The sequence below is a fragment of the Excalfactoria chinensis genome, chromosome 1, assembly GCF_039878825.1.
Source record: "Excalfactoria chinensis isolate bCotChi1 chromosome 1, bCotChi1.hap2, whole genome shotgun sequence".
NCBI classification, from domain to species: Eukaryota; Metazoa; Chordata; class Aves; order Galliformes; family Phasianidae; genus Excalfactoria; species Excalfactoria chinensis.
In genome coordinates this window covers 99236152-99260495 of record NC_092825.1, presented here as the reverse complement: position 1 = coordinate 99260495, position 24344 = coordinate 99236152, and the positions used below count along the sequence as shown (strand labels likewise).

The 24344-nt window shown below is 44.0% G+C and overlaps 2 protein-coding genes across 4 annotated transcripts in view; one reads left to right on the top strand and one right to left on the bottom strand.

Annotated features, from left to right (window-relative positions):
- SCAF4 (SR-related CTD associated factor 4) overlaps positions 1 to 12268 on the top strand; it is a 43002-nt gene extending 30734 nt beyond the window's left edge. For all 3 annotated transcript variants that reach the window (XM_072340644.1, XM_072340631.1, XM_072340638.1), the window contains 4 exons: positions 1931 to 2093; positions 2218 to 2298; positions 2398 to 2586; positions 9790 to 12268. In XM_072340644.1, coding sequence (XP_072196745.1) covers positions 1931 to 2093; positions 2218 to 2298; positions 2398 to 2586; positions 9790 to 10631 — 1275 coding nt within the window. In that variant the 3' untranslated portion in view covers positions 10632 to 12268. The remainder of the gene's footprint in view (positions 1 to 1930; positions 2094 to 2217; positions 2299 to 2397; positions 2587 to 9789) is intronic.
- A 1429-nt stretch (positions 12269 to 13697) lies between these two features.
- On the bottom strand, positions 13698 to 18378 carry SOD1 (superoxide dismutase 1). The gene is made up of 5 exons (XM_072340650.1): positions 18187 to 18378; positions 17638 to 17731; positions 17096 to 17165; positions 14875 to 14989; positions 13698 to 14268 (listed from the first exon to the last, which is right to left on the bottom strand). The coding sequence occupies exons 1-5, from the start codon at positions 18259 to 18261 to the stop codon at positions 14158 to 14160; spliced, it is 465 nt and encodes a 154-aa protein (XP_072196751.1). The 5' UTR covers positions 18262 to 18378; the 3' UTR covers positions 13698 to 14157.
- Positions 18379 to 24344: the final 5966 nt, after the last annotated feature.

Here is a 24344-nt window from a genome sequence, read left to right as displayed (position 1 = left end):
GTGTTACTGCTATTGGGGGCTCAGTCACTCCAGTTTCTAATGCTGTGAATAAAATACCATTTTTTCCTCCCATTAGTAAGAGGTTTCCTATGTAGCATTTGTTACTCTTTATTTGTTCCTGTCCATTGGCTATTGTTAAGAAATTGTTCAGCAGTCCTCTGTCATTCTTGTCTCTCAGTGTTTATTAGCCAGTGGTTCCATCTCTTTAACAGAGAAACATTTAAATTACATATGGTGTTTTTGCACAGTTTTCTACCACCTTTGGGTTTTTGTTTTTTTTGTGTGTGCGTGTGTTTTTGCTTAAGGATTTTTGCCATGTTACATAAAATCATGTTTTAGAGGGTTAATTTTTTGAGGAGGAGGGGAATAAGTAGAACAGTTAAGCTTTAATAATTAGGTGTGAATATCCTCTAGTATCTACCTAAATGATTTTCCTTTGATGTTACTTTTGTTCGCCTTCAGTCACAATTTTATTATTCTTAACCCTTCTGAAGCCATTCACAGAGTTTTCTGAGCCTTTCACTGCATTTACCTTTACCTTGCTCCATTCCTTCAGTTAAGTACATATGTTATATAAACACATTTGTGCAGTCAGCAGTTGTGTTACAGTGCCTATAAACAATTTTTTTCAAGTTGTTTTTTTTCTGCAGGAGTGCCTGCAAACAAACAAAAGGACCTACAAAGACTTAAGTCATTATGGTTTTGGAGTACTTTTGCTATACCTTTAATAATGATCGAATGCAAGCACCTCTAGAATTACTCCATCCTCATGTTCATTTAAGTAATATCAACCCTCTATGTTATTCCTGAGTTGTGCTTGTTTACCCATTCAGTGTTGGCCTCGGAAGGTCCTACAACCTAGCAGATCCCCAGTAGAAGTTTCTGGTTATCTGTGCAGTTTACCTGTTGTTCATGTAATATACTCTATACCACCTGCACAGTCCAACCAGCTATCCTACATGGGACTACCTGTAACTTTTGTCAACCTCTCAAGTATTTTCTGGCTGGTGTTTTCTCCTGTCACGTGCAGTGGTGTCTCAGGTCCCGTTCATTTAACTTAACTTCAAGCCAGGGCTTAATCAGCACATTACTGTAAAATAAAAATAATTAATTAAAAAGTGTCTCTTCTATATTGAAGCTTGATAATCAGTTAATTCGGGTCTCATAATAAGTTGATTTAATAATTCCAATAGTAAAAGTTCTAATGTGCTTCAGCTCACCAACAGCTGAGAAGTCTGAAGTGCTATTAGCTGCCTGGCAACTTTAAACATCTTTGCAGGTTTAAGACTATTTTACTTAGTTCACTTCAGTGTTCAGCTCTGAGAATAAAATAAAAAAGGCTTTCCCCTTTACACCATAAATATGTAAGGTAGGATGGATGGGCCTTTGTGTACAAGTTCTGAAGTTTGATGCAGGCAGGTTAGTTATGGTTGCTTAACTACACAGCTCTCCTTCACTTCAGTAGTCAAATGTAAAATGCAAAACATATTTTGATTTTCCTTTTGATTCCTTCACATCAGCTGTAGCTTTTATAGTAAATTCATTTATATACAAACTCAGGTAGCAAAATGGAAAAAAAAAAAAAATAGGAAGGCTTTTAATTGATTCCCATTTGTAGTTTAATAGTGCTTTGTGCCAGATGGCAAAATGAATTTCAGCTACTGTGTAAAATGACTTGTCATCACGCATTAATAATGATTTAGCACAGGGAATCATTTTGTTTTATTTAAGAGCGGAAGCAAATGAGATCAGAGTTGATACTTTTAAGTTGTAGTCCTTTGCTGTTACGTAAGCCACCTTGCTGCAGTGTGATCTAAGGTAGCTTAAACTGTTTTAGTTTAACAGTCTAAACACGGAAGAGAGTCTTCATCTGAACAAGGAGTAATGCATTCAGTCTTGAGATGACACGGTTCCCCTTTTTTTTCCTTAGGTTCCACCGCATCCGTCAGGTCCTCCTGTGGTTGGTGCACTCCAGCCACCTGCTTTCACAGCGCCTTTAGGAATTCCGCCTCCTGGATTTGCTCCTGGAGTGCCACCGCCACCACCTCCTCCATTTTTACGACCTGGTTTCAACCCAATGCATTTGCCTCCAGGTATATTTGTAGGGGTGTTAAGTATTTCTTCTAACCTTCTACCAAGTAATAGCATTTGCCATATAAACAGCACGTCTACGTGTTGGCAAATGGTGTGTAGTGTTAATGCATAGGTTTCTTATAGGTTTTCTTCCTCCTGGACCACCACCACCTATAACTCCTCCAGTATCTGTTCCTCACACTCCAGCAGTAAACATCCCAAACTGTAAGTGCTTAAATTCTGAGCAAGCAGCGGTAGAAGGAAGCTACCATGCAAGCAGAAAAGCTGACTTATTTTTTAATATGTCACTGCGTTGTTCCTTAGCTACAGCAGCTGGAGTAAATGAAGACACTACGAAAGATGCATCTGTAGGAAATCCCATCCCAACAGTGGTTTCTGGATCCAGAGGGAATGCTGAAACTACTGATAGTTCCAAAATATATGCGACCGTTCCGCCTCCTGTAGCACCTACTAATGTACCTGCTCCTGTCACCCAAGCTATTCCGCATCTTGGTAAGTTCAGTTTGTGTATATTCTTCTGTTTTATTGTTCTCTGAATTTATAGTACAATTTTGATTTTGCTACTGATGTAGTTAATTGGGAAGCAGAGCAGATTTCTTAAAACTGTTGAAATTTCTGTCCTTTTTGGCTTTGAGATATTTATAAATATCTGATCTTACAAGAAGCAGTGGAACTTTATTAGTCAGGATTTCATTTATAAACAAAGAAAAAAGCCAAAACATTTAACTTAGAGGACAGAGTGCCATGTTGTCTCCTTTAACAAATGGAGGTTTTTACAACATAGAAAATGAATTAAAAACATTGGTATGGCACATGAGCTGAGTTTTAGACTCAACTATTACATGCATAGAGGTTACGAGAAATTTATCTTCACAGGAGAACAGTATTATTTTAGTGTATTTTTTTTTAAGTCTATGAAAATATGGTATGCTTTTTATGTATGGAATGAATGATTTTAATAAAATGGTTAAAAAAAAAACAACTACAAAGAACAAGTTTTATTCAGTCCTGTCTGTAGATTTTGAAACCTCCTACTGAGCTGTTACCTTAGAAGTGTCTCTTCGTGTATCACTGTCAAAAATACATACACTCAGAAAACATTTCCTACTGAGGTTGTTGTATTTATGGTATTTTAGATCTCTAACAGAGAGCCTGACAAGCAAACAGGACATACCATTCTAAGTGTTTTTCTGTCCAGAAGTGTGCAGTGCATACTGCAAAACAGCAAACATTGCCTCCCTGAATTCTTAACAGCTCTTTCACATTTGAAGACTACACTTTCCAGTTGTGAGTAGGGATTGTTGGATGCTTCATGTTAGGAACTCCAAATAAGAGCTTTAGAAAGGGATTTTTCAAAAACCGAAGTGCCTCTTCTCTCTGAAAATCACTCTTTTTTAAAAGCAAATACCTCAAACCAGTGGCCGAATGTTTATAATAGAGTACGGAAGGGTGCTGTATAAGAAATAAATATCTTCCCCTCTTAATGACCAAATTAAATTTGTAGCAATTGTAACACGGTATTACCAATAAGCTTCAATTACTGTTGAAGTTTTGCGGTGTCTTTGTACGGCATAGCTGGAACTTGTTATTCCAAGCCAGTATGCCTGCACTTTGCTGTATCACCGTACACAGAACAAAAGCATTTTTTAAAGAAGGTTGAAGTAAATGAAACACTTGTGTCCATCACTTGGGTGGTATCTTTCTTATTCTTAGAAATTCAAGGAAGCTGAATTTAATTAATCTGAGACTGAAGAATTTGGCTTTATTTCTGTTAGCTGTTAACTGACAAAGATGTCCATGGGGTCAGAGTGAGTTCTCTCAACTGTTGGTCTCATCAACAGGGAGATAGAAGTTTTCTTCTTTTTCTGAGGTTGTCTGCTCGTGTGTTAAGACAGACTTAAAAAGTAGACTTGAGATAATAGTTAAGAGATCAGCGTTTCTTTAAGTAATGCATTTTATGTTAATGAACGTCTTATATCAAGAAGCTAGAGAGTCAAGGAGTTAGGTGAAGTCCTTCCATCTTGACATTTTGGAGTTAAGGGGAGCTATTCATCATCACGTATATGATACAAGAAAATAAGTTTCAGTCTTTTTTGCTTTTGAGTCTTTTCAGTAAGTTAACACCAGTGAAACACTTGTGTTAAAACCACCTCAATTCACTTAACAACGGAGCATAATTCTACATGTGGGAGTCCAGATGCAGTCTCCCTGTGAGCTAGAAGAAAACAGTAATCCCAGTCCCAGAGCCCAGAACTGGCAAGCCTGACAGTTGTAATGCATAGCCATAGTGTGCAGTCTTGTACAGTCTAGAAGCAAATGACCTGGATGAAGTAAGTGAGCAGGTACAGCATCACCCTCAGTTAGCCTTGGGGAAAGTGCAGGTGAGGGGAGTCATGCTTCAGACTAATGGAACTTGTGTTTGCAAGCATATGGCTTAGCAATTTGAATATACGACTGATCGTGTGACTAGTTTCTCATGGAGTCCTCTTAAACTGCTCCTTATTGTGCCTGTGATGGGGCTCTCCAAGCTGAGACAAAGAAGTGGAAGAAAGATTTGCTTGACAGCACCATGAAGTATGTCATGAGGACTGCTTGGGGAAGTAGGGGTAAAGGGGCTTGAGTAGTTTAACAAGAAGAACGAAGAGAAGGTCTTCGAATATTTGGGCAGGATAGAAGAACTTACCTCAGCAAAACTGAATTCGAGGAATGAAGATTGCTTTGAAGAGACTCTCAAATCTAAATTCAGTAACCTCGCTTGAGAATACCTTATATAGACTGTACAAATACAGGAACTCTTTTCTAAGTTTTGTAACTTGAGAATGGAGCTTATCTGTTTGGTTTTCCTGTGGAAGATATGTTACAAAGTCATTCCAAATGGATGATTGTAAGATTTCATATGCTTTCTTAGTATTGTAAGTTACATTCTGTTTCACCTCCGCTAATTTCATTTGTTCCTCTAATGTAATTCTTTCATCGCTTCCAACAAAGACGTGTTTGTGCTTCAGTGAGGTGATCTCTTGTGGACATTGTCTGCTGGGTTGCTTTTTTTTTTTGTGTTTATTTCTTAAAAAAAAAAACAACAACAACAAACCAAACACAAAAAAGGACCTTCAGGTTGTTTGGATTTAGTTCTATCCTTGGTCATATTCACTGTTGTTACAGCTTCTCGTTCTTGACTGGAACAAGATTATCCAGATTGTTACTGGCTTTGTGAGTGTCCTCATGTGTCACTTTTAAAATGGTCTGCCAAGCAGGTATTTTTAGACTCCTTTTACATGTACGTTCTGCAGAAAGTGACAGGCTTTATATCATTTCTGATTTGCCAACTTGTTCTTCCCGTTGAGCAAATGCTGTAATATGGATCAGTAATAAATTGCTGTTGAGATGCTGTGTTTCAAGTATTCAGATTGTGATCTCTTATCTTGATTAAACGCACCATATTGCAGTTGGTAGGTTTTTGTCTAATGCTCTCTTTACCAAAATTTCCACAATGATAATTATGTATTATCAGAGAATAATACACCATAGATTTCAATGAGACTGGTATTCATTTCCTATTAATACATGCTGAACCACAGTTCTTTGCTCCCTCGCTAGTTTGCAGTCCTATCCAGTAACCACACGGTCTTTTTGTAGCCTGCATTAAATTGTAAAAGACAGTGCATCGTTTTCTCATCTGAGTATTATCTATTACAAAGTGCAAATGGGGACTAAGGGGGTAGGAGCATTTCCATAGTACAGGTTATGAACAATGGTAAGCCCAGTATATTTCCAAAATTCTTATGTTTGCCCATTTTAAAAGCATAACACTGCATGCTTGCTCATGATATGTATATGAACGTTATGTTTCTAATACTACTGAATGGGAATTTGGAGGTAAGGGAACACATCGATTCTCAAGTGCCATTGCTGGAATTCATTTTTGCCTTGATGAACCCCTTGTCCTGGATCACTGTAGAGTTTATGTTGTATCAAGTGGGAATTGTAGAAGTCTTAACACTGGTAACCAACGCTATAAATGTACATAGTTGGGCTCTTGCTTCCTTCTTAAAGCATCTTTAAGTGAACAGGGGCAAGCTCCTGCTGGCTTCAGTGATGGGCACTAACTGCTGAAAAATGTTGGCATTTATAGCAAGCTCTTTAGGGCGTGAAGCAATATTAAGATTCTTAAATTTAGGCTTCTTTAAGTTCTTGATCTGCTCTTAAAGTGTTCTTCATGAAACACCAGAAAAGGACACAAGACTTGGAACTTTGTGTTTGGTACCTCTTCCAAGAATTCCCTGGTAGTATGTGATGTTCTAGTTTTAATGTGCAGCGTTGCCCGCTGGAGAATGGTGGAAGAATTAATGTGTCATGCAGAACTGTGGAACGTAAGCATCAGCCTCATCCTGAAACCCTTAGTTTGATCTTCTGCTGCATTCCTAAGCTTTTGACTTTGTGTTCTCACGTGTACTTCTGTCCAAGTTGACGGAGTTGTATATGAAGCAAGGTGTTAAATGCAGAAAATGCTGTTCCTCCATTTGCTTTCCTGTAACAACACGTATGAGAAGCAATTTAACAATTGTAAGATACTGTCATCTTATGGAGCAGAGTTCAGTTGAAAGAAAAAAAGCCACACAACTAATGGGCTGCCACACTCCTTTCCCATGTTAGCGTTTTTAACACTGGCAATTATCACAAGGGAATGTGTCCAGCCAGAAGAGAAGATGATCAAGAACAGGATTACAGTGCCACAGCAGTCTGGCTTTTTACCTGACGGTCAGTATAGTAAGGATGCCTGCTGTGAGCTCTCTGGATAGAAAACACTCCTTCAGGACAGCTGTGGCATTTGGGCTGTTCTTTATGAGTAAAGTGAAAGCAGCACGATTTTGATAGCGGGTGGTTGTGAGAACATTCAGATGGTTGGGGTTGTCCTCATAGGAGTTCTTCATATTAAAGGCTTCTCAAGTGCTGATGGCCTTTCCTTGTGCATTACTGGTAAAAGTCACAAAAAAATGTGAAAGCAAACTGTATTTTTACACATTTGAACAGAATTAATGCTTAGGTGTAAGGTCTGAGGATGATGTATCACCAGCAATAAAAGCCGTGTCTTGTAATAAGCGCCATGGGTGAGGCAGCTTAAGCAGAGGAAGCAGCCAGTGAAAGGGATAACTGGAGTGCCATATCTGTAAGCAAGAAGACCAGGCTGCCTTCAAAAATGTTTACAGGCATGAGACTGGGGCAGATAAATTCTGTCACTGGTATGAGGTGTGAGATGGTCATTAAATACCTTAACTGCTTATCGAAGAGCTGCTGCATCCCTCTTCAGGCTTGATAAACTATATACATTTTGCACACTCTCTTTCCTTATGTAAAGCAGCAAAAGGCTCTAAATTTTCTCAGGCATTGCACGTGACCTGTGCTGCTAATTTTGCTGAATGTTTTCATTTAAATTGGGGGTATTTCTGAGCAGCTTTTTTGGAGTAAATTTTTAACTAGTGCCTGATTTGTCAGCACAAAGTAGAAATTAACAGTGCTTTCTGCAGTATATTCCAGCCTGGAAAGGTGAGGGGGTTTATATAAAACAAAAAGTGCGTGGCTACACTAATGGTGCAGTCTGGATTGGAAGAGAATGACTTTCCAGGCACCATCGTGCTGCTTCCATGCGTTGTGTAGAAATATGGCCAAGAAATTGAATGGCGGGTATTGTTTAAGTAAAAAAGCTTATCTCACTTGCCTTGTGCAGCCACAGCCCTCACTTCATCTGCTGCTGTAGAGCAGGAAGATGCCCGTCATCTTCTCCAGCCCATTACATCTTAGTAATCTTTCTGCCTTATTTTTAAATTTCTGTGGAAGAACTTATTAAAAATATCCCTGAATCTCAAAACTCAGCAAAACAAGTTTCTTGGAAGGCACCATTAGCCATGCGTCTGTCTTGCCAGATGGGGAGGACTGAGCCTAGGAGGAGCTCAGACAAGGCGACAGAGGTAGCCCTGGTTATGAGCCTGAGGGGGAAGGGGCTGCTTATCTTGGGAAAGGAAAAACCTTGGGAATTAAAAAAACAAGCTGTTGCTGGTGGATCATTGCTTTCAAAGAGTGTCATCTTTCAAGCCGGGTCTTAAAAGTGGCTCCTTGGAGGGGAAGGTAAGGTGGCACCATGGACTGGAAGAACATGCGTCTCTCTGCTCCCTGAGGTTTACTCATCAGCAAAACCTAGTTTCCTTCTATCACCAATATGAAGTGCATGGAAAGGTTTCTCTTTAGACATGTCCTTAGTGGAAGAAGCAATGTGGCAACAGGGCACAAGTTCTGCAGAAAGCTCAGGCTTAGCTGGGCTGCAGATGCTAAAGGAATGAGCTGTGATGTCCAACTGGAAGGTGGGATGTCTGCACAACAGCACGTCTGCTCCATTTTGCTTAAGATGCTGTTTTCAGCGTGACGATGCCAAGTTTCTCATTTCAATGTTAATTTTCGTGGCTGGTTGGCATTTTAGTTTCGCCCAGGGGCAGTAGTTACAAACTTACACGTAAGCTGCATTCTGACATTTCATTTTTATTCATGTGTAGGGAAATACAACAGTTTTAATTTAGTTTACTTTAAAAATGTCTGCGTATCTGCTCCCTCGGATGGCTGGAGCTTATTTGCAGGTAAATTCCTCTTGAGTAGAAATGCCTGGGGCTGATGGATCCAGTGTGGAAGGCAGAGGGCATGAGCCAATGGTGTGGGTTGAACACTTGCATGACAAGCTGCACACACTTAATGGTGCAAAGCACCCGTCTACCCCTCATACCCTTTAGCTTTTGGCCACAGCTCCTTGTGTTGGTGTCAGCTGGCTTTGAGAGGTTCCTCTTAGGAAGATGGTGCTGAAACCAGGACTCCGGTACTCCAGAAGGAAAAGGAAAAATGGAAAATAGTTGACACTGGACATGTATTATGATTCTATCCTCCTCTAGTGCTAGTGGGGTCAGCTCTCTGCCCAAGGCTGGGGGTTGGAATGGCGTGGACTTTGAGAATCCCTCCAACCCAAGCCATTCTATGATTCTGCAAAAGATAAAAAGCCGTCAGAAAAAAAGAAACCCAGGAACTGCCTGTTGCATTTCCTTTTAGTTTTACGTTGCAAAACTAAACTTGTGTTAGCTATTTTCTTGGGAAGGGTAGATGGAACTGCATAGCTCCCAGCTCCTTACCCAGCCCTGCTGTGGGCTCAGCTCCCCATCACTTACTGCTCCCCATCACTTACTGCTGTCTGCTGCCTTTTCTGCACTCGGAAATCTTGCTGATAACCCATTTCAGACATTTTAGCCAGATGTGCCTTAACAGTGCTTATCATAAAGGAGAAGGGTTCTAGAGCTAGCTGAGGTAGCACGTGTCTGTATTGTGGATGCCTATGAAGCGTAACCCATTAGGGAGGCGTTTGGTCAGCAGCCAAAGCAAGGCACGGAGTTGGAGTCAGGGCACTCAGACCTGCAAGTGGTGCAGCCATGAGGAGAAGTGAATCACCGCTGTCTGTCTCAACAGTAATTATTATTTGTAGCACAAAAGAAACCCGTGCTGAAGGACGGAGCTCTCTGGACGGCGTGCAAACCGGCATGAGACACCTTGCGGACGGCTCTCCCCACTCACCATTTCTGCATTACTCATTTCAGGAGACTTATCGGAATGTTTTATAAACACCGTTACTTTATTTTAATTTGTGTTTTTGTTTCTTTGCTTCAGGCACCCAAGGAGTCGCACCACCCCCTCCGGCTCCTGTTGTTGGCTTGCAGACTCCATCCACTGGCCTCCTGGGCGCCCGGCCGGGCTTGATACCGTTGCAGCGACCGCCAGGAATGCCACCACCTCCTCTGCAGCGCTTCCCCATGATGCCACCGCGACACATGCCGCCCCACATGATGCACAGAGGGCCCCCACCAGGCCCGGGGGGCTTTGGGATGCCTCCTCCCCATGGAATGAAAACGCCCTTCCCTCCACCGGGCCATTTTGTGAGGCCCGGGGGGATGCCGGGAAGCGGAGGGCCCAGCGGACCCGAGGAGAACAGAGACGGGAGGCAGTTCAGGAACGACAGGCAGACGTTCACCCCTAATAGAGACCAGGAGAGGTTTGGAAGGAGATCTTTTGGCAATCGGGTAGAAAATGACCGCGAGCGCTACGGCAACCGTAACGACGACCGAGATCACGAGCGGCTTGGTAATCGAGACAGGAGAGAATGGGGGAGAAGGAGCCCCGAGCGTGATAGGCACAGGGACATGGAGGACAGGAACAGACGGTCCAGTGGACATCGAGACAGAGAGAGAGATTCTAGAGATAGGGAGTCTCGCAGAGACAAGGAAGAAAGCCGAGGAAAGGAAAAAGCCGAGGTGACAGACAGGGCGGATGGTGAGAAAAACCACGAATCTCATAGCGGCAAAATGGAAGACGCAGACATTGTTTCAGAACTTGCTAAAGGAGAGTCTGAACCTTCGGGCGTAAAGCCTGTGGAAGAGTTAACATCTGAGGCTACCTCATCCGTGGAACAAGCTGAAAAGGATCTGAGCGCGGTCGCGGAGGCTCCTCGCTAGGGACTGGAATCTCTCAGCCGAGGACAGGGACATTTGTCGGAGTGTAGAGCTTTAGAGTTGTACAGTCTGCTGTATTATACTTGCTTCTGCTTCTATCAGCCCCTCGGTAGTTGGCGGGGAACTGTAAGCAATTTGATTGCTTCCCTTCTATTTAAAATAGCCACGACGTAACACAAAAAAATACTGAAGATATGATTAAAATATTACCCATTTTTTGCTGTAACTTTTTTAAAGTTTTGACTTTAAAAAGTTTACAAATCAGAAGTAGAAGTGCTTTCTATTTTTTTTTTCTTTCTTTTTTTTTTTTTTTAATTTAAGAAAAGGTAACGGTGAAAAGCTCCTCGAAACAATAGGGATGTGTTTTTAATAAACTCTATTTTCGTAACAAACTTTTAACGTGTGCTATTCTTCCTACACTGCACTGAAGTGGAGAAGGATTGTCCAACATCTTAAGTTTGAACTGCTGACCGCTGTACGGGAGTCTAAATTAGACTGTGCTGTTTCTGTTTGTTAAAAGGAATCCATCTGTTTGCGTAGCTCTTCACGGAAGCCGGTTTTTATTTGTAATAGTCACCTTGAGTTTTAGCTTGCTGCATTTTAATGATCTGCCTGACCGTAGGAGGGGAAGGTTAGTTTGGAAATGTGAATTGCGGTGTTCTGCTCGGTGTTTGCAATGCGATCCAGGCGGTTTTTGTTTCTTCTTTCCCCCCTCCGCTCCAAGTGGTTCTGTGGCCAACGCCATCCTCGTCAGACTTGAGGGGACGCCTTCAGTCATCCCTGGGCGACTCAGTGAGGTAATGAAGCTGTGTAGTGGGCCGGGAACGGCACCGCTTCACTGACGGCCGTTTGGAAAGTGGGGTGAAAGAGAAATCAAAGACACCACAACACAGCGTGCAATGCAAAGCCTGTTTTTATTGAAGCGGGGCTGGGGGTCGGTGGGGAACTGAGAGACCGCTGGAGGGTTTTAACGTGCTGCCTGTTTGTTCTTACAAACCCAGGCTGCTACTGCTGTCTGTGTTAACAATGTGTACTTCCTGTAAGCCTGCAAGAGGTAGGTCTTAAGTTCTGAGCCGCCGAGCGTTGTACCTGTCGGACTGATGGAAACATAATGCTTGTTCTTGTGTTTGTCAAAGTTTTACCATCTTCTCTCCGGGTTACTTAAAGAATTTGGTCAGATTTTAACAGGGCAAATCCTGCTTCCTCGCGGTTGGCCCTTTGGGTGCAAACAGTCTTGAGAGACTGCCGAGCAGCCAGAGCCCCAACACATCCGTGCTGAATCGGTCTCCGATCAGCCCACGCACTGAACGCGAGGCTCAGGCTGCACCAGGCGTTCAATTGAACCTCGTTATGCTCTGAAAGCATAGTGGAAAAACTGTATGAATCCTGTGCATATTTCATTTTTTTTTCCTCCTTGCTAGAGGCGTGTTCTGCTTTTCAAGTTGTTTTTCATTTTTCCCCTAAGCGAGGGCAGCTGCTTTCTTACATCAGTACTTTTCCACAGCTGCTCTGTGGCAGAGGAACTTCTTTTCTGGGGCAGGGAGAGGGGAGGGAACGCAAATGTGGAGTTCTGAACTGGGAAGAGGACATATATTTTTATGTTCTTGCAATAGCAGAATAAAGAGAGAGAAAAAAAACAACCTGTTGACATACTTGTAGTGAACTCAGCTTCCATGTGTTACAACTTGCGTCCTTAATGTCTGTTTCACACTGGGCCGGCAGAACTGAACTCTTTCCACCCACAGCCAGACAGCAGTGTTGTGTTCCACACCGTCTTAATAAGAACAGCTGTAATTCTGTATGGAGGTAGGATTTTCTTTCTTTAAATGAATCCGCTTTTATCGAGAGATTTAAGGCAAGAATGAAAGAAATGGAAGGTTAAGGTGCCCCATCAGATACTTCTGCCAACAAAGGCAAAGGCATCCAAACATGAAAGTCTGCTGCCAGAGAATCAGGGTTCAGTGCCGAGGGCTGCTGAGCAGTGGAGCTGCCAGAGCTTTCATCCTGTGCTGCTCACCCTGCTGTTGTCATGCACCTGCTGCTTTCCCCCCCCACTCAGGGAATGGGGAGACAACATAGCCATCCTCTAAGCTTCTAACTGCAAGTAACTGCAAGGAGGTTGTGGTGGTATCATACATATTCAAAGTGTTGTAAGATCCTCAATGCCTAAGAGGCAAGTTAAAAGGTATACCTACTATCTTACTTCAGCTGCAGCTTAGTGAGAGTACAGGCCAACCCACCAAAAGAGGTACAGGTGGGTACAGGCTGCACACACACCTGCTTGCCACCTGCAATGCTTAGTGTTTTTATGGTCTTGCTATTCTGGAAGCCATTCCATTTGTAACATGCTACACCAGAACTGGGGTGGCACTGGAAGTACAACCAACCACTTCCATGGGTATCACTTATGTACAAGATATAAGGAATGTCGATACAAGCCCTTGTTAAATTTCATAGGTTTCTCTATTAAGACTTTGAGATCTGTGTCTACAAGGTACATACAAGAAAAGGCAAAAGCTGGCACAATCACAGTGATTCCACCACTGACAAAACCCAAATACAGCACTCCTGCCTCTGCATACGCATTTTATTCTAGACTTTCTCATAGGGAGAAACCTCTGTAGAGCTTGAAGGCGATGTCCTCACCAAAGCACCCAGTCTGCCGCTGAACACCAGCCCCACATTCTCACCACAGGGAGGTTTCTGCATCTGCCCACAAGAACCCAGCCCCTAATGCAAGGCCACACGATGACACAAGGATGCACGCTGCAAACAGACCACCTCGCACACTTCAGGACCACACTTCCATCACCCAACACTTACGACACTTCACAGCAAGAGGCTAATCCTGTAAGGAAGCATAAGGGCTGGGCTATGGGGAGGGTGTCAAGTTATCACTACACGATGTGGAACACTTAGAGGGATGCGCTGACAGAGCAAAGCAGCAGTTCCAAGGTTGTTGCCTCAATGCCATTTGTTGGATGCTATCAGTGTCTTGTAGACTACTGACATGAAGTCCAAACCTTATGAAATCAGCTGGTAGAGTTTGAAGAGACCGCAAGACCAACATACGTTTTGCCCAGCAAGTTTATTACTCATGTTTGAAACATACAGTGCTGCAAACTGCCTACTGCTATTTGGTGAGAAGCCCTGCTAGAGCTCCTAAGATTCCTCAGCTTCTAAATCCCATACTACAGGAGCAGCTTTGGTGTTCAGCACGTGATCCCTACCAACCATCTTCCATTACACAGAACAGGAGTTTCAGTTAGTGAAGACTGCACTTCAAATGGTAACAGCAGATGCTTTAGCAGAAGACTACAGAGATTTTTCCATTATTAACACTTCAATTGCAATATACATAATACAAAATTATGTCAGTGTTCACCAGTTAAACTGATACTCGAGAACGCAGAGTAGTCATGAGATTAAGTGATATATCTTTTGCTTGCACAAGGAAGAGCAAGTACAGCGATCACAATGAAATACAGCTCGTTTCCCGCTGCAGTCTTAAGCATTTCAGGTACAACAGTTAGCACTTGGCTATTCCAATTACACCACAAGCTAAACGAGGTCCAGCATTTCCAGTTAGTTTGCTCTCATTATCTCCCCCTCTACCCAGGTCATCACATTTTGCATGGACCTAGAAGAGAATTGAAGATACCTTAATTCACGTTATTGCATTTTTCACTACACACATACTAGCAGTGACTGCTAGCTACCAGTCAGGCCTCACAGCATAGAAAGCGCCCGTTCTGTAGTGCTGAATGCCAAACTGATACACACACTGAGAACTGAGGACTAGACTTGCCCATAAAGATGCATCACTGAACTGCACCTTCAGTCGTATTTAAACTGGAAGTCAGCAGAGCCCCCAAATTCAGAAAGTTCTCATTACTCCAAGAGCAAACTGGGACTCCCAGTTTAACCTGAAGATGTAGCATCCCAGCCACAGCATTACATATCATGTTACAGACCTCCCTGCTACCTGACTATCAGAGCAGCACACTATCGCCATGTCTTCCACTGATTGCATTTGTGCCAGACTAGCGGTTCCCAACTCAGCTTGCTTTAATCACACAGCCAGAAGCAAACAAAGTTACCCTCAACAAGGCCAGCAGAAAATTAAGATCTCATAGTAACCAAGTGTCACTACATCAAAAACCTTACGCTGAATCTTGTATATCAAACCAGCAGGAACTAAACCCACTGCTCTTTAAAGCCCCTAGGTTGACAGCAGGGCACTTACCACCATGGTACGGCCAATGATGCAGTGTGGTCCGGTAAGAGAAATAACAGAATCTTCTATGTCCACTTCTGCCACTCCACCCTTAGCAGTCACATTGCCGAGGTCACCCACGTGCCTGCACAGAAAAGCAGAGAAACTCAGAAAGTCTGGTTAAATTGAAAGCCCTGACAGACAGCCTACACAACACGATGCCCAGTTACCACACTCCAGTACTCCACCATCTTATTTTACACAGTACACTCATCTTCATTTACCCCCAGCTGTGGATTTTAACTCCTTCAGTTCAAGACAGGATTAAAATCCAATTCAAGGTAGAACCTGAAATACGAAGGCTGACCCACTTGTGGGAAAGGAATGCCATTATCGCTTAGCAAGCTAAATAAACAGTGCCCAGCTCTCTTAAGAACTAACAGTTCCTCCATGCTGATGGAGCCTACATCCCTCTGCTCAGAAGGAAAATCTTAAACTAATCTCTTAACCTTTCCTGTACATGCAAGGCATGACATAAACTCTACTACTTTTACTGTATATCACAAATCAGCTATTCCACTAACAGCTGCTGGCTTTAGGCTTAAACAGGATTAGTAAAAGCAGTTTGATAAGGGATAGGTCAAAGGGGGGTACATTAAACGTTGGCTAAGTTCTAACCAGTGTAGGAATGAGTGTTCAAGTCTGCCTGGCATTCCCCCATATTGATAACATTATGCTCTACTTCAGCTCAGGTGGGAGCTCTCCACTAGAATTTATCCTCATTCAGCTCAGTGTTTGCAGAACATTTGGACACGCTGGCGTTTTGCTCCCTACACAAATACCCCAAACACACCACTCATCTGAAGCCGATTGATGGAGCCTCAAACACCAGCTTGTCCCTAAACCCATCCATGCTCACAGGGTAAGCAGCTCTGCCAGCTACCTGCCAACTACCAACAGAGAGTGCTGACTTGGTATTTTTAACTCAGTCCTAGAGAATAAGGACAAGGGCAGTTTCCCCTTTAGGTGTTTACTTGATTTAAAGCTTCTAGGAAATTTTAGTACAACTGGCTTCAACTCCAGCCTTACAGAAGCATGGCCTAGTTCTCATACGTTCACAGAGAGTCCCCAGCCTATAGCTGCTTGAGCAGGCAGGTTACATTAGAAGCAGGATTTGACAGAGAATCAATAGAAGCAACACTGCTCGTGTAACTGTGACCTTTAGCATTAGAGTGCTTGGCTGCCGGTGAAGCCCTTCAGCTACCATTTCACACTGCTTTCATCCAGACAGCTATCACTCTACTTACTTCATCTGGCAAGCAACTGATCAATAATAGAAGCTGCAGGTACAGGCAAAGTACCTAAAAACTGGACCAACACTGCCAGATTAATCATAGTGCTTGTCCAGAACCTACCTCTGAATGAGCAAGTCACCTTTTAGACTTGCACAAGAGCTAAAGACCAGCACGATAGCAGCACCTTCCCAGTTTCAGAACCTAGCAAGCATATTACTGAAACCAACTGCTCAGTAGCCTCAGACACCACACAGACACCTCAGACATTAAGGATCCCCCAAAGGTAACTGGGCCATTTAACTACTTCTCAGGAAGAATTCAGTCTCAGCTTCCTCTGACAGAAGACTTTGAAGCAAGCACAGAGGCATTCAGTGCAAACAGACCAGTACTTACAGCCAGCACACAACCCCTACAGAATACATCCCATAGGCAGCACGGTACCTAAGGTAAGAGGTTAAGAAAAACCCAGCACACCAAATGAACAGCCACTGCGCCAGGCACTCAATGTTGTGACCATCCTGCAGTCTCCCCAAAGCCCCAGTGAGGATCCTTACAGACCACAACAAGCCTACACACAGCTCAACACATGACAGTTTAGGGCCTCTGCTGTCAATAGCTAGCTCCAAAAGAGAAGCAAGGCACCAGAGTTATTAGTACATGACCTTCCTTCCCCTTCTCTCTTATCTCCTAATGAACATTCACTAACAGCCCTTATTATTTCCTCTTCACCGTAGACTATGATAAGACCAGAGTGCCAAAGACTACATTTTGCACACACTCTTGGAGCCAGGGTATCTAAAGCGTAAAGTACCTTGCTAACTGACCTCCAAGTCCTGCTGGAATTGCTAGTTTTCCTCTACCCTAGCAATTAAGTCACACATCAGCCTCTCAAGATGAAAGCTGAGCTTATACAACTACTGCACTGCATAGTATTAGGTCAGGCCCATTACACTCACCTATCTGCATCTTTTGGTCCGCCATGCTGCTTGCCTTCAGGATTGAAGTGAGCACCTGCACTGGTACACCCTGAAAAAGAACAACCACCGAAAGTAGATTCGTCACAATAAGCAGTTAAAGTTGGTGCTTATACTGCACATGAACTTAGTTCTCCTACAGCGAGAGGGAGTTAAAAATCATTAATGATGAAACAGCTACTCTCCAGCTAGATCTATAAACAAACATTAATCTAAATTCAACAAATCCAGATGACTCATTTGAGAATAGTCTTTGCCAGATGAAAGTATCCCCATTTCTTAACACCAGGTTAAAAACTAGGTCAAAAGAAGTACTCAGGTCAGTGTCTGATATACCAGACCTTGAAGAGTAGCCTAAATGTGTTCAAAGAATGTTGTAAGAATCGGTTCCTTAGGAATCACAGTTTCTTCGAACAAATGTGCAGCCATAGAACATACGCATGCTGGAGATGGCTGCTGCTGTGACACTAGGAGCAGCTCCTTGCAGCTGGATAATCACACTGCAGCTTGGACAGGCATCTCACCATTTGTGTTGTCCCCAAATTCATGGACATGGAAGCCGTGATCTCCATCAGACAAGCCAGTAATTTTACCAGTAACCTTTACTGGTCCGCTACCCTGTAACACAAAGAGCTGATTACTACTGACACCACTAGAGCATCAAAGAGCCTCATTACAAGCAAAGCTTGTAATGAAAGCCAATAAAAGAAGTCAGCTACCAATGCAAAATAGCCTGAGCTGGAAGGGAGCCCCAAGAAGCCTACCCAAATATCAGAACATGAGTGTTGTCCAAACACCCCTTGAACTCCAGCACTGAGGGCCGTGCCCACAGCCCAGTGCATCCCGTTCCATGCCCACCACCCTGCGGTGCAGCCCCTTTCCTTACCACAAAGCTACCCCAACCCAACCTGGGGCTCTCCCACCCCTCCCTATGCGGTCGCACGGCAGCAGCCCGGCCCCGCTCTCAGCCCGGCCCGGCCCCGCTCTCTCTGACGCCCTCCCGCCCCGCGCGATGACTCAGCACCGCTGCCGGACGGAGTACGGACAGAGCCCCACCCGCCGCCGGGCCTTGCCTGCTGCTGGAAGTGGATGACCCCCTCCACGGGCCCGTCCCCCTTCATCACGCATACGGCCTTCAGCGTCGCCATGTTCCCTCAGCAGCCGGAGAGGGCGCGCAGAAATACTCCCGCCTACAAGGACCCGAGGGCTAACGGGTTCGCCTCTCCCGCGGGGCTTATATAGCGCACCCGTCAGCGCCGCGGCCAATCACAGCGCGCTCTCTGGTCTTCTCGCGCAATTACAGCGCGAGGTCCTGTCAATCAAGACGAACGGTGGGCGTTGCGGAGGGAGAGCCAATCAGCGGTGCGATCTCCTGAGCCAATGGGCAAGCGAGCCACCTCCAACGGTCGGGGCCGCGCGGGGGTGTGGCGGTAGGGGCGGTTGTGTAACCGCTGTTGTCCGTCATTGTTGCGCTCTGGTAGTGCGCGCTCCGTCCCATGGCCGTTATCTGCCCCGGTTACTTACCTCAGGTTCCTCAGACCCCGCGTTGCGTGGCTGGACGGACTGTGGTGGGGAGAGCTCAGCGTGACCTTCCAGTACTTGAAGGGAGTGTATAAACAGGAGGAGTGAATGGCTGTTTGTAAGAGTGGATAGCAATAGGACAAGGAGGATGGCTTTAAACTGAGACAGGGGAGGTTTAGGTTAGATATTAGGAGGAAGTTTTTCACTCAGAGGGTGGTGATGCACTGGAACAGGTTGCCCAAGGAGGCTGTGGATGCCCCCATCCCTGGAGGCATTCAAGGCCAGGCTGGATGTGGCTCTGGGCAGCCTGGGCTGCTGGTTGGAGACCCTGCACATAGCAGGGGGTTGGAACTGGATGATCACTGTGGTCCTTTTCAACACAGGCCATTGTATGATTGTGTGACTAGCTCAGGAGTGGGGATAGTCATGAAAGAAGGCTTGTGGGTTGAGATAAGGATGGTGGGAGAGCCTGCCAGTTAGACTCAGGCAAAGCACACTTGGTGTGAGGAGAGTTGTTATTTGTGGTCTACTGATAACAGACTAGAGCAGTGAGAACTAGAAGCAAATATTATTATATATATACTATATTATCTGACATTCCAACATCATATTTAGTAAACTACTTTTCTCCCTTAGCTCGCTGCTGCTGTTTTTTAATTCAGGCCCATCTCCCTGCCTTTCCTCTTTTCCTCCTTCCCACTCTTCTAGAGCAGGGGTCCGTGGGTCCCTCACCTCATTAATCATAGAACTGCACCCAAAACCAGCACAACAACAACAATGACAAATCCACAGAGAAAAAAAAAATACACGGAGAGTTTTTATCTGAGAGAGAGTGCTTGCTTAATCCTGGAAAGAATCCTGGACCGCTTCCTATCTGGGAAGCATCTTGGCATCATGAGTGGTTCAGCTCCCTGCAGTTTGTTCCTGATGCTCCTGGAGAGTGGAGGCTCAGCAAATTAGCAGTGAGCAAACGAGTTTGTGTGCACGGCACAACATCCTGAATGCTTACTAGATCAAAAGGAAAGATGTCAGTGCCCGCAGGACAAATGTAATTTGTTTTCTTTTTTAATGATTTGGAAACATGGTAGGATAGCAGTGACAATATTTTCTGTCATTCCTAACTTCTGTCATTATCTGTTTTTTGGTTTTGTTTTGTTTTGTTTTGTTTTCCGATGCCCTCTCATGAAGGGGGACATCTTCAGTGCTGCACCATAGTGCTTTCTCTTATGTTTAGGCCAGATTCCAAATCCAGTTCTTTTTAACAAACAGCTTTATTCCTTCCTTCCTGCAGTTAAATGTTCAAGTTCTGTCCATCTTCATGTCTCCACATGAATATAGAATCATCATAGAATCAGGGCTTGGGTTGGAAGGGGCCTCAAAGCCCATCCACCCCCAACTGGTGGGCAGGGCTGCCCCCCACCAGCTCAGGCTGCCCAGGGCCCCATCCAACCTGGCCTTGAGTGCCTTCAAGGATGGGGCACCACAGCTTCTATGGGCAGCTGTGCCAGCGCCTCACCGCCCTCTCAGTGAGAAATTTCCCCAAGATCTATCTAAATCTCCCTTCTTTCAGTCTAAAACTGTTCCCCTTTATCCTATTATTAATAATAGCCTGTGTAAAAGGTTGATTTCCCTCCTGCTTTTAAGCTCCCTTTAGGTACTGAAAGGTGGCAGTGAGGTCTCCTTGGAGCCTTCCATTCTCCAGGCTGGGCAAGTCTGGCTCCCTCAGCCTTTTTTTGTAGGACAAACATATGGCAAGGAACCAGATATGATAGGCCTTTTAATATGTCAAGTAAGTTGATTCTAAGAACTTATTTCAGAGATCACATAAGGCATTGACAACAGTTACACGTGGGAAAAGCCTGAACTCTGAGATACCTGATGACTAAGTTAGACAGAAGGCAACTAACAATGATACTAGGAGACAGCATGGTGGAAGGCTAGTCAGCAGTGGAAGGCTAAAGAAGAGAGGCAGATTTAGAGAGCTAATGGACAAGAGTTTGTGTGGCACATAAGAAATAGATCAGTAATCTAATATAGGTCATGGCCTCACCTTTCGGTGCAATTTCTATTACCCTTTTCTTTCACTAGTACAATAAAATAGTATTAGCTTACAGGTGTGTTCTTTCTCAAGAGACTTATACAAGAAGATAGGGAAAGGTTTTTGTTTTGCTCTCTCCCACATACTTGCTTGTAGCTAATTTACTTTCTCACATCTCACTGTTAGGCAACAGAGTTTGTGGGGAAAAGAAACCAACAAAACAAAACACCACAAAGAAGCTGAACAGGGTACTTGGTAGCAATAACTTATTCTACTGTTTGACTTAGCAGTGCCAAAGGAGAGAGCAAGTGCTGTGCTAACCTTTGATAGCATGAATTGCAGTGTGATCTGCAAGATCTGACCCATGTGAGAAGGAATGTGTTATTTCTTACAACTCTGTTTGCCAGCTCCCTTTGCCCCATAACATAGTTGGCAGAAGCTTAGACCTTAGGCCTGGATGCATTCTTATAGGTAAAATGGTGATAGTGAGAGCTGACTTGGAGCTCAGGGCAGGTGAAGAGAGTACAAGGGATCAGACTTAGGGCTTTGCCTGTTCACACCATCCTGCAGTTGCCTGCAAGGCACGTCTGTTCTAGCAGGGAATTGAAGCAGTGATGATCAAAAAGGTTGCTCACACTGCGTAGTGGGAGACACAGATATTTCTGAAGGGCTAGGATCCACGGGAGCCTTGGTTATTTCCTAATTTGCTTGCTTAAAGGGCAAGTTAATTAACTGTTGTGTAATGTAGGTTAATAGAAATCTAACCTACATAGGAACTTATCAACTTCAATGCAAAATGTGCATAGAAACAAAAAATCCCAAGCCCTTATGTACTGTACGAATGTGGCATATATTGAGTGTTAAGCCCCTCCAACAGGCCAACGTGCATTCTGATTAGGATTTTACATGGATTAAAAAATGAGAGGCATTTTTAGGGTTGAAATTCCCATGGCAGCCATTACCTCTGGTACACTGTGCAAATGTAGTTGTTTTACTTGGGGTGACTCTCATGGGGAAATGCAGAGTGAAACTAAGACTGTAATAGGTGTCATTCCAGATCTCCTGAGCTTTTTCACATAGGTGCTCACCCATCATGATCGTTGTCCATGAATCTATATTGATGTTTTTATGTTTATGTACTTATATTAAGAAAAACAAATAGAAACAACATGGATTTTGATGAATGATCCTATCTGTAGGCCAGTAAGGACCCTGAATGCGTGACTGCAGGTGAGCAAAGTACAGGTGTGCCCACCCCAGCATGCAGGGAAGCAGACAGTTGTCTACTCTGCAACCTCTGGCTCTAAGGGTAAAGAATGCCAGTGGGGCTGGGTCAGATTGCTTCCTCCTGCTCCTGATTCTTCTCACCTCATTCTTCCCACTCCACAAAGATGATGAGCAGTGGTTTCCCAGTGCTGTAATAGGCAGGTTGCATGGTCTTTTCATTTATAGGCTCTCTGTGAAAAGGAGAAGCTGCATTTCCAGTGTTGATGTGACCTTGTGCTGTGGCACCAATGAGGATTTGCAACATCTGGGAATCATGTAGTGAACAGAGCACGCAATATACATATGTTTTTGCAGGCTTACTCAGAAAGGAGAGTGCTGTACTGCATCTGGATTGTTATTCTGCACTGTGAAAAGTCTGGAAAAGGCTTGTGGCTCGTTGTTTGTTCTCCCTTGGGATCCCATGGCCTAGATGCTGGAATCTCCTAGTATATAATGTGTGCTCTGTCACTGAGTTCAGCTGTCCAGCACTGATGTCTTAACTCCATCTGTGATATTTCAGGATACCTCCTCTGGCCTCTAGCTGCTCCTGAAGGGGTCCCGGAGCTGCTGTCCCTTACCCTTAAGGCATTCCATTGCATCTCAAAAAGCACTGAACACCAAACCCCAAGCTTTTGCTTTGTCTTGGAGAAGACATCGTGTGTCATTCAAGACTTTCCATTTGATTACATGTGGGTAATGGCACTTGCCTGCCTCTAAGGGACGCTGGGAGAGGTAATTAAGTCAGTCAGTGTTTGTAGAGCATTATGAAGTTAACAAGTGCAATTATTAAAAGTTATTTCACTAGAAACTTTGTGATGGTGGCTCCCTAGTGAACAGCCTGCCAATTAAGTGGTGGTTGTGCTGATAACCGAAACATTTGTGTAATTAAAGTAGTGCCAGCTTGGAAATCCTTTAAATGGAGCACACATGATTCAAAATAACACTTGCTTTCAATGGCTGAACCGAGGTAATCTGCTATAGTCTGTGACTCTCCATTGCTATACCAGCTGAGCAACTCTGAAACATGACACTCAGAGGGGAGGTTGTGTAAGAGCTGACCAAGACCTTTGTACCCAGTGCAGAGCTTGTCGCTGCAAGTCACTGCAGCCATTCACAGGCACTGGTGCTATTCAAGATCCGTCTGCTGATACACTGCTTTTTTATTTTTCCAGGACAGAAGGCTGAGTGCAGACAAGGTGGAGGGCTGCTGCTGGGATTACTACAGCAAAATGAGACCCTACAGGGTCAGGTTTGCTGCTCTCACAGGAACGTTCTGGCATGACCAACGTTGGGCAGAGCAAAGTCCAGTGAGTCCTTCACCCTGATTATGGCAAACAGCCGTGCCTCCGAGTCACTTCTCCAGCCTCATCAGCTCCTCCATCATGGCCTGCACTTATTGGGCCTTTGCGTAGAAGCCTGTGCCATTTCATACATTACATGGTATAAAAAGAATGGCCTTGTAAGGATTTCATTTAAAGCATACAAAAAGAAATGCCTAATCTTATATTTTTAGCTAGGAGTTGCTCTGTGAGGAGAAGCCCTTGGAGTTGTAGTTAAACTTTTAATGTCACTTGATACAAAGTTGATTTTGAATCCTGACCCAGAGGAGCATATACTTAGAAGTGGTTTCCCGGGCAGTTTCATACAGATGTATTTTTCGGTGCTTCCTGTCACAAACTGTTTGGCGCTGTTTAATATTTACATTTGGGTACCACAGAGGTGTCAGTGTACCAAACAATGAAGCTTTTAATTCATTTCTTTATTTTGCTCAACTCATCCGTGCTGGGTAATCATCTGGTTCAGTACAAAAGCACAATGAGAATGCTCATTAATATCCAATTACAACCTACCTAAATGCTATGGGAGGTGGTGGTGGGGGGGTAAACTATGACTTTCTGCAGTGGGAAATCAAACTTGCCAAACGTGTTGGAATACATCTAGGCAGGTCTCCAAGATAACAAAGATGTGTTTGATTAAGAGCTGTAAAGGCATGATTTATTCTCCCACAAGACACAAGGTGATCAGGGAGTGACTGAGTTCCTTTACAGATCAGACACACAACTCAGCGAGCATGGGTTCATGTGGCAGTCAGTGAAAAGAGACTCCCGGGTGCTATTTTAATAACAAATAATTAATAAGTGGGAACACGGCTGCAAAACCCATTAGCCAGGTAATGCAGTTGCTATAGTGCTGCATAATGAATATTTATGTGATCACCTTTGCATCCATCAGGATCTTTTTTTCCACAGATCAGTAAACATCTCCTGCTTGCCAAAAGCACAAAGTGCACCACAGGACGAGGCCCACAGACTTTGCACCCAGCACTTGTGCAGGGGCAGCGTCAGCTCTCTGGGTTTCTACGATCCAGAATGCTTTCACAAAATGTGGTCAGAGCAGATATACAAG